The sequence below is a fragment of the Impatiens glandulifera genome, unplaced genomic scaffold (genome assembly GCF_907164915.1).
Source record: "Impatiens glandulifera unplaced genomic scaffold, dImpGla2.1, whole genome shotgun sequence".
NCBI lineage: Eukaryota > Viridiplantae > Streptophyta > Magnoliopsida > Ericales > Balsaminaceae > Impatiens > Impatiens glandulifera.
In genome coordinates, this window is record NW_025919536.1 from 45119 (window position 1) to 56520 (window position 11402).

The window sequence follows — 11402 nt, forward strand, 5'->3', positions numbered from 1 at the left end:
AGGATGGTGGGCGTGAGCGATGTCCCTTGTGCACCGACAGGTGAGGAGGTGTCAGAACGAGGCGGGGATGACCCCGATAACGGTGGTACTCAAGCTCAAGGGGAGCTGCGAGTATACATGAGGCGAAGGAGGCAGATTGAGGATACCATGCCTATAGTGCCGCTTGTGTCAAGTCCCTTGTCCCTGCCTACCCCGACTTCTGAGACACCACTCGCTGAAGAGGAGTACACAGGTGATATGATTCCTCCCTCTTCCATTCCCACTCACATGTCCGTAAGGAGGACTCCTCGCCTCAATGCGGGAGTTCCCCCTGATCGATACGGTTTCCCACATGATATTGCCCAATTTGTTTCTTACTCTCACATCTCACCTACACACGGAGCATTCATTGCATCTCTGGACATTGTCTCTATCCCTAAGTGTTGGCAGGTTGCTAAGGAGGATCCAAAGTGGAAAGCCGCCATGCTTGAGGAACTTGAGGCTCTCGCAAAGAACAAAACCTGGAAGCTTATGCCATTACCACCAGGGAAGAAGGCGGTTGGATGCAAGTGGGTTTTCACTGTGAAGCAAAGTCCAGAGGGTCGGGTTGAGCGTTACAAGGCCCGGTTGGTGGCAAAAGGGTACAGTCAGACGTACGGTATTGACTATGATGAGACTTTTGCACCCGTGGCGAAGATGAGTACAGTGCGGACACTTGTTTCCTTAGCAGCGAATGAGAGTTGGAGGTTACATCAACTTGATGTGAAGAATACTTTTCTTCATGGTGAGTTATTGGAGGAGGTATACATGGAGGTCCCACAGGGTTTTGGCACGAAACAAACGGAGGGTAAGGTGTGCAGACTTAATAAATCTCTTTATGGGCTGAAGCAGTCCCCTCGAGCCTGGTTTAACAGGTTTAGGAGGGCTATGGTAGACATGGGGTACCGGCAGACCAATGCAGATCATACAGTGTTCTTCAGGCGACATGAAGTTCACATTACGATGCTGGCAGTGTATGTGGACGACATGATTATCACTGGTAATGATGAGAGTGAGATTGCATTATTGAAGAAGAGGTTGAGTAAGGAGTTTGAAGTGAAAGACTTGGGGCAACTCAAATATTTCCTTGGGATTGAGATAGCTCATGGTGCAGAGGGGATTGTCTTATCTCAAAGGAAGTATGTGCTGGATTTACTTACAGAGACAGGTATGCTTGGGTGCAAGCCTGCGGTGGCCCCGATCGATCAAAAGTCTAAGCTAAGTGCTGAGGCAGGAGAGCCAGTTGATAAGGAGAGGTACTAGAGGTTAGTTGGTCGCTTGATTTATTTGAGCCACACTCGTCCTGACATCTCCTTTGCGGTGAGTGTGGTGAGTCGCTACATGCATGACCCTAGGGAGGGTCACATGGATGCGGTGTACCAGATCTTGAGATACTTGAAGAGTGCACCAGGCAAGGGGTTGATCTTTCGCAAGAATGGACATTTGAGTATTGAGGGATATTGTGATTCAAACTGGGCTAGTTGTGCCGATGACAGGAAGTCCACGTCTGGATATTGCATGTTTGTAGGAGGCAATCTGGTCTCCTGGAAGAGCAAGAAACAGTCGGTAGTTGCGAGATCCATAGACGAGGCAGAGTACAAGGCTATGGCTTTAGGTGTTGCAGAGATGATATGGTTGAGAGCTCTGTTGGTGGAGCTCAAAATGGACCAAGAGGCACAAATGAAGTTGTGGTGCGACAATAAGTCAGCTATTAGCATTGCTAATAACCCTGTGCAGCATGACAGGACCAAGCATGTGGAGATTGACAGATTTTTCATCAAGGAAAAACTGAATAGCGGACTACTTAAACTAGGATATGTAACTACTAGAGAGCAAGTGGCTGACTGTCTCACTAAAGGGCTTAGTTCGTTAGAATTGTCGAGACTATGTGACAAGATGGGCCTTGTAGATATCTTTCGTTCGTAGGCTCATCTTGAGGGGGAGTGTTGGAATGTTAGTTTTGGGATAGTTTGGGGGGTTATTTGTAAGAGTGCTTTTATGCCTCTATATAACTCTAGTCTTTCATTTAATAAGAAGAGCTTTTTCCTTTTTATATAAAACTAATATATATATATATATATATATTATATATATATATTATATATAAGTATATATATTATATATATATATATTATATATAAGTATATATTATATATATATATATAATATATACTTTTATATATATATATATATATATATAAATAAAAGTAAATTATATATATATATATATATATATAATTTACTTATATAATATATATATATATACTTATATATAATATATATATATATATACTTATATATAATATATATATATATACTTATATAATATATATATATATATATATATTTATATAATATATATATAATATATTTATATAATATATATATATACTTATTTATATAATATATATATATATATATATAATATATTTATATATATTATATATAAAAGTATATATATATATTATATATATATATAATTATAAAATTATTTTAAGCGATTAAAAGGTTAACATTTCATACTTAAGATTATGGGTCGAATTTCTCTAAAAAATAATTATTATATGTGGTCAGGGCCTAAGTTTATGTTGAAATGTGTAATCGAATGTTGAGAATGTTGGTTTAAATAGGGGTGTTTAATATTTGGTCTAAACCGAATACCCGACCGAATTCGAATAAATCGAATTCGAATTACATTTTTGGTTTTTAAATCGAACTTTAAACCGATTCGAATTCAAATATGGTTTTCGGTTTGGTTTTTGAGTTTAGGTTTCAACACGAAAACCAAACCGAAAACCGAATTCATTTTTTATTATATATTACATAATTTATTAAATATTATATATTAAATTATCATGGATCTCCTACTAGATCCTTACATTAAATCCATAATCCCTCATTCATTTTCCCCTTTCTCTAACCGTCCACACCCCTCAATCTCCATATATTGTCGTCGTCACTCATCGACATTGTTTTACTTTCGTCGTTCAATTGCCGAATATATATTGGCGTTGAGTCATTAAGCTTAATTTGCATGATTTATATATATATATATATTTATAATTTAAGTAGATAAGATCTTTTTAACAAATTATTATTTTGTTAACTCATTTTAAGAATTTTTATCTTATGGGTATGTGATTTTCAATATCTGGTCTAAACCAAATATCCGATCGAATTCAAATTCACTGAATTCGAATAAAACGAATTAGAATTTATTCAAATCGGTTCGGTTTTCGAATTTTATTAAAAAAATAAAATTTTGAAGAACTCGAACCGAAAACTCGAATAACTCGAAAACCGAATCGATGAACATCCCTAGATTTAAGTGTATTATAATAAATACTGGTAAATTCATGTGGGATGCACACAAAAAAGATAAAATAAATTCAACAACAAAATAAATTACAATAATTTAAAAATATGTATTCAATATTTTTTATACTTAATAAATAAAATTAGGATAATAAATTTAATTATTTTTACTATATATAATGTTATATGTATATCATTCTAACGAAAATATTTTTATTTAATATTAGGATAAGAGATATAATTATTTTTACTATATTTTATATATGAAAATTTTATATAATATATATAGTTATTCAAAATGTAAATTACAAAATATATATAAATACACAAAATTATAAAATTATTTCAGCTATTATAAGTGGTCTAGCGGTTAAAATTTTAACATTTCATACTTAAAATCAGGGTTCGAATTTCTCTAAAGTTAATTAATATATGTGGGTGTGCGAACATTAGTAGATGAATTGGAAGCAAGAATTTCAGGTTGCGTAACGCAAACATTTGTGAGAAAACCTAAGGGTTCGTCGACGGAGGGTTGAGTAAAGCAAGCATAGGTGAGTAAAACAATTAATTTAATTATTTTTAATATTTATCCAATTATCTTTTATAATAATTTATTATTATAAAAAAATAACTTAAGACTATATACAACAATTTTATTATCACATATTTTTTTAAATTATATATATATATATATATTAAATATTTTTGTCTAATTATTTATTATATATATATTTTAAAACTATTTATTATATTCAATTTATTTATTTTAATAAATGTAAAATTTTATTAAATTTGATTATTAAATAATTAAAATTATTATAAATATAAAATATAAAAATTTAAATAATTAACTGAATGATATTTTAATATTTTTATTTTTTAAATAAGTATATAATAATAAAGAATATTACACCCAAGTCAAATTTTATATAATTTGTTTAATATTTGATCTAAAATTTAATATTTGATTAATTATTTTTTTATAAACTACTCTTCTCCAAGTCTAAATACTATTAATTTAAATAATTGGTATATCTTTGTTTTAAATGATTTTTCAAAGTTTATATATTCGATAAATTAAAAAATATAAGTAATATTAAATATGAATTCAATTTAATTTTATTAATTAAAACTAACTCAAATATTTAAATAATATTATTTGTATTTAAAATATTTGTATATAAATAATATTTTGTTTATATTTTTTAATAATGATATAAAACTGACACACGAGATTCTCTGCTACCAAAATATAGATGTTTCAGTGTTCCTCCACACAAAATTTAATATTAAAATAAAAATAAAATAAATAAAAAGACTGTATTTACTGATATACCCTTTCCCCTGTGAGAGAGAAACAGGGGAGCAGGAATCTTTAGTAGCAGAGGAACTTTCCTCCTAGTTATGTAGTAATTCATAAAAGTTTATTACAAGATCATTTAATTAATCATTATTACATAATAATATTTATATTCAATTAAGTTTGTAAAACTAATTAAAATTATATTTTGTAGTAAGAGATAATTATATATAAGTTTTTTCTATTTAATTATTTTGTAATGAAATGATAATTTAAGTTATTCAAATAATAATTTTGATTTACTAATTTTAAAATTCATTTAAATATTTTGAACAACTCTAGCTTGGTTATAGCTCCATTAGGGAATTTCTCAATGACCTCCTCTTCTTAGGGCATTTCTCAATGACTTCCTCCTTCTTCCCTCTCTGACTCTAGTAAGATTTTGAACAACTAAAACAAATATTAAACATATTAAAAAGTTATGTAAGGGACTTTCAAGAATAATGTGCTAGACTATTGGAATACATACATTGGAGTCCAATGTTTGCAACAAAGGAAAAGTCTTTCAAGATATAAATGACCCGTAACCATCAATCATCATCCATGAAATGGAAGAAAACAGACAAAAACAATCACCTCATATTAGGGAATGCATGATATATCTACGACTACGAGCCTGAAAGAGTGCCAGCAAGAAAACTTGGTTAGTTAAAAGAAAAATATTGGTAAATTACAAGAGAAGAGAAGGAAGATGTACTTGAGAAGTCTCACATCTAAAGGTGCACAAAAAATATAGGTTCTCGAGCGACAGGTTTTTGATCATTCTAGCTCATCGTTGGAACCTCTTTTTCTTTTGGGCATCGGAATATCACGAGACAATCTAATGATGGGATTCTTGTAAGTTAATGAATTATCTATAAACATATTAACTAGTGACGGGGTTTTGATCTTTAATGAGAACCATGTTGATAGACCCTGTATTCAATTGCATGTAGATTGTTGGCAAAAAAATAAATCACCACAATATTGTTTAAGGACAAAATCTTGAGAGAATCACTTAGTCTCGTTTAAGAGTTAATTCTTAAGGAAACTTTATAAAAAAATCTTTGTTAATTTTATGTATACTTTCAAGCTCAAGGAAATTACATTGTCGACCGAAAGACCAATTTCCCAAAGTTTGAGACATTTCTTCAAAGACACAATCTTTACAAAGAAAGGGTTGTTGTTCGAATGAACAATTCTCAAATAAGTGAGTTTAGAACTTGCATCCATAGCTAACTTTTCAAGTAATGGGCAACTTTTAGAACTTTGGCCTATTGAAGACGTGTTATATTTACACTTTGTAGCTCAAGTTAAATGAGTGAACCAAACTTTTTGGAAGTTGATCAACCCCACCCTTTATTTTTGGAGACGGTCTGAAGAAAGGAAAATCTATATCTTTCACATCGTTGTTGGGAGGATGAAATTTGAGGAAAATTAAAAGTAAATTTGGACAAATCAAGATCAATAGTCTCAACACCTTTTCTAGGGGCACAACTGATCCACGAGTAAGTAGGTATAAATAGTGAAAAGCACTTCCCCAATTCAAACTGAAGACAAGAGGAGTCAATCTTATGTTGCCTTTCAACCGCTGATGCATAATTTGGTCCACAAATTTCACAAAAATATTGTTTGCACCTACCCAATTTTTCTCAAGGAGACTAAATTCCAATCCAAGTATATTATCATGTTAAATATTATAGATCTTTATGGTTAATCCAAATATATCTCCTCTTTTCGATAAAATATTTATCTTCGTTACATCTTTTAGGTTCAACATACAAGTGATATTGTTCAGAATTTCATCGACAACTCACATCATCAACAAATAAATTTGAGGGTTACTATATAGATCTGCCCCTTAAAGTATGGGTGTATTTTGAAATCCTCCCTTAAAAGTATTGGGCATTTTTATACACACCATTTGTAAGGGTGGATTTCAGTAATAGTTTAAAGGGTAATACAATACCTCCATACTTTAAGGTGGTATTAGCCCTAAATTTGAAATAAAAAATAGTTGTATAAATCAACATGGTATAACTTACTAGTTTGAAAATCTCTGGGCTTATATTGGAGACAGTTGGATGGCCCAGTTGTAGCATTTCTCGCCAATTTTTGCAACACTGGATTACTTACTAGCAATAAAAATTCCTGTTTGGTTTCCTTGTATTTCCTTAATTCATTTTAGCACCATTTATTATTATTATTATTACTATTTATATTTTTTATGAAATCAAACACAACATTAAAACTCAAAACAAAATTTTCTTCTCCTTATTATTTATTATTTATTTCCTTATATTATTCTAACTTCCATTATTAATATTTATTTATTTAATAATATTTTATTTTATTATATCTTATTCATGTTGCCTTATTTGTTTTATTCATTTACAACATTTATTTATTTTTTTAGTGTAAAAAATTAGTGTCTAAAATACTATAATAAACTTTGACATATTTACATTTTCTAACAAAATAATAAAGTTGTAAACTTTTTTATCTAATTTTTTTTTATCTGTTTTCTGTTTTCATATAATCATTTATTTATGTGATTTTTTTTTTTTATTATTTTACTATTGTTTTTTACTATATAATATTTATCAATTTAATTAAATTATATTTGAAACATTTGATCTGATTATTAAATTTGAAACATTTGATCTGATTATTAAGTTTGAAATCAAAATATATCTTTTAAGATTATAATATAAAATATCGATATTTCTCTAACTTATATAATTATTTTTGAAAGCACAATCGTTAACATAATTATTATGTATATACATTTATTTATTAAAAAAATAATATAAAATTAAAAAATAAAAAATAAAATAATGAACAATCTAATAAATATGGAAGAGAATTAAAAAATATATTAACTAAAATAAAATTATATTTATTGAAGAGTTAATATATATATATATATATATATATAAAAGTTTAATGATGTAAAAGAAGAACAATAGTCAAACTAATCTATATACATGATAAAAAGAGATGAAAAAGCCGATATATTGTATATAAAAAAAAATTGAGAGAAGAGATGAAAAAGATAGAAGAAGTTCAATCACAAACAAAGAAGGAGAGGATAGCCACTCACACTCATATCAAAGGCCTTGGTCTTGATGTACGCCAATCTACTCCTTTTTCGTTTTTCCCTTGAAGAATTAGGGATTTTGAGTTTTATCTGGGTTTTTTCCTAAAAGTTTTGTTGGATAAAAAGTAGAAAAAATTTGATTTTTAAATTTTGAAGATGAAATTATTCTTGACTGTTTTATTTAATATATATATATTAATATTGATAAATAATTTTGGTATTTAAATAAAAAAATTAATTAATTAGATTGTTATGTGATATTTGAATTTTGGGATAAGTACTAGATTTGAAGAGTTACCTCGTCATTATATACTACAATTCTAAACTCGTTTTTGGGAGGAAATAAGGTTAACTTGTTTATTGGTACATCAATACAAGATTGTTCATGGAAATAAATGTGTATTTGTTGTCATTGTGACAAAGATGGGACTAATAATGTCTTGATAATAATTCTATATATATAGAAACTGGTTTCCTAGAATTAGCATCCTTCTACTTTATCTCATACGTTTCTGGGATTAAGTTGAATGTTCATGATGATTATATATTTTGTAGGTCAATGGAAGATCTATCCCTTTGGCTGCTGGATTTGTTGGTCAGGCAGCTGCCAGAGAAGCTTCTGGTCTGGTAGTGGACATGATTCGCCAAAGAAAAATGGCTGGACGAACACTTCTATTTGCTGGACCTCCAGCTACTGGTAAAACGGCTCTTGCCCTTGCTATATCTCAGGAACTTGGGAGCAAGGTGTGTGCAAAATGTCCTCATTTTCCATTATTGCAACGATGCATAATCTCATTATCGTATTGTTTAGACTTTTACTTAGCAATCTATTATAGTAGTGACATAATGGAGTGTTTAACTTCTTTGTCATGGGTGCTCTTTATTCTGTAGGTTCCATTCTGCCCAATGGTTGGATCTGAAGTATACTCCTCTGAAGTCAAGAAAACAGAGGTGTTAATGGAGAATTTCAGAAGGGCAATAGGTTTACGTATGAAAGAAAATAAAGAAGTGTATGAAGGAGAGGCAAGTTTCCATGATCAATCTTCTTGATGAGTTTTTTTATTGTTAGAATTGGTTGTAGAAAATTTAACTCTTCTTCACAGGTGATTGAACTCACTCCTGAAGAGGGAGACAACTTAACAGGTGGATATGGTAAAAGTATAAGTCATGTTATCATTGGGTTAAAATCTGTCAAGGGAACTAAGCATCTGAAGCTTAATTCAACCATATATGATGCCTTGATCAAGGAAAAGGTTATATTGAATCTTCTTCAACAGTTATATATCTTTTGGCCATCTCTCTTTGTCATAGTTGAGATTGGTTATAAGTTCATGTTTGAATAGTTGATTAATGGATTTTTCTTGTTTGAATAAAATCTTTAGGTAGCTGTTGGTGATGTCATATACATTGAGGCTAACCGTGGGACAGTTAAAAGAGTTGGAAGAAGTGATGCTTTTGCTACGGAATTTGATCTCGAGGCAGATGAGTATGTTCCACTACCTAAGGGAGAAGTTCACAAAAAGAAGGAGATAGTTCAGGTTTTCTTCCATAAATTGTTTTCTTGACATGCATCACTAGTTTTGAAACGTGCACGATGTTAGCTTGTCCATGTATTGAAGTCAACTTTCACAAGCTTTATATCTTGTTTTGATAATTAAATCAGTACCAAGTTGTACTGAACTTAAGAGGACGAGGTCTCAAGTTCGATTTCCACTAAGAGCACCATGATTGAAGTTGGGTGGTCATGGTGGTGGGTTGATGTGCTAGGCTCCTCGTCTAAAAATATACTAATATTTAAAATACCAGTTCAATGGACTGTCCTGGTCTGTCTTCATACTTTGCTTGCATACCTTGCAAGCAGCTCATCCTATTATTTGAAGCTATGTATCATAATCCTGTTTGGACAATTCATCGTAGAACTTTGTGGAGTATAAATAATTGCTTTGTGGAGTATAAAGAAATGTCATTCACATTTTTTGACAGAAGGAAAAGTATTTTGGACTTTCAAGAAAAGATGTTTTTGTATGGTCAATGTCATTCTGGATGAGTCCAATTGTAGATTTTTGAACTAGAACTTATTTAATATGTTAATGTACAGGATGTGACTTAAAGCCTAACTAACAAATCTAATCATTAATTAGGTAATGATCATGCCTCAGTTAGCATCAAATAGAAAATACTCTTTGGACTGTATTTTCTCTTGTGAAACTGAGTTTAAACTGTAATCTTGAGCGCTTCAGAAATTTCAGTAATAAGAGGCTTTTTAATAAGATGGTACTCATAAAGTGGACATGATGTGAAATTGTGTTGATTGATGTTTATGTGTAATATCAGGATGTAACACTGCATGATCTGGATGTTGCAAATGCTCAACCTCAAGGGGGACAAGATATTTTATCCTTAATGGGGCAGATGATGAAACCTAGGAAAACAGAGATTACGGATAAGTTACGACAAAAAAATAACAAGGTAATTACTATCTGATTCTCTTAACATGGTTTTTATGTTAGCATTCAATATAGTAAAAAAATCAATGTACTTTCATCTGTGTCTATAGGTTGTTAACCGTTACATTGATGAAGGTGTTGCAGAACTTGTACCTGGTGTTTTATTTATTGACGAGGTCTTATAAGGATATTTGAACTTCTTTCTAGTCCTGAATTGGCTGAGTGCGATTATTGATTATTAGTTCTTCCTTGCAGGTACACATGATGGATATAGAGTGTTTTTCGTACTTAAATCGTGCTCTTGAGAGCTCACTTTCACCTATAGTAATTTTTGCCACAAATAGAGGAATATGTAATGTGAGGTATAATCATTTACTACTGTGCTTACAGAAGACACTCTTCAATATCATGAAATTTTACAAATCAAGGATTAGTTATTTGACTATAAGTGAACACTTGATTCAAAAGAAACAAAACCTCTATATGTGCACATTCTTGCATATTTTTCAAAAGCTGACTGTATATAACATAATGATTTACTTTATTTTGATTTTTGGCAGGGGAACAGACATGTTAAGTCCTCATGGAATTCCTGTGGATTTGTTAGACCGAGTGGTAATTATAAAGACAGAAACATATGGTCCGACTGAAATGATACAGGTTCAGAACCCATTTCACAAATAATATTTTTACTTATCCATGCTCTGTATTATTATGATTCCTACTTAATTGTTTATCGTCTTCGTATTAATGCTGCTGGAGCAGATTCTCGCTATTCGTGCGCAAGTTGAGGAACTAGTAGTGGATGAAGAGAGCCTAGCTCATCTTGGAGTGATTGGACAATTAACATCCTTAAGGTTTGCCCTGGTCCTCTACTTTAGTTATCATAATGGAAGCATTATTATTAAAGAGAACCTATACAACAGACATTTTTGAGACAAAATTTCTGGAAATAGAGAATACTGAAATGAATGTGATGTTAAAATTTATAAATGGTTTTTGAGTTCTAGAAACCTAGCTATATCCATCCAATTCAGATCATGAATTCAGTTTAGGACTGTTTGGAGATGAGTTTGACGACGACTTACACCCCTAAAATTCCTTAGGCATGCAGTACAACTCTTAACACCGGCAAGTGTTGTGGCTAAAATGAATGGTCGCAATAGTATTTGCAAGGTAAAAG

The 11402-nt window shown here is 30.9% G+C and overlaps 1 protein-coding gene across 1 annotated transcript; it reads left to right on the forward strand.

Moving 5' to 3' along the window:
- Positions 1-1383: 1383 nt before the first annotated feature.
- On the forward strand, positions 1384-10903 carry LOC124918138 (ruvB-like protein 1). Its single transcript, XM_047458362.1, has 9 exons — positions 1384-1923; positions 8328-8516; positions 8664-8795; positions 8876-9025; positions 9155-9310; positions 10107-10241; positions 10330-10395; positions 10475-10581; positions 10780-10903. Exons 1-9 carry the CDS (start codon positions 1384-1386, stop codon positions 10901-10903), a joined length of 1599 nt encoding a protein of 532 aa, XP_047314318.1.
- Positions 10904-11402: the final 499 nt, after the last annotated feature.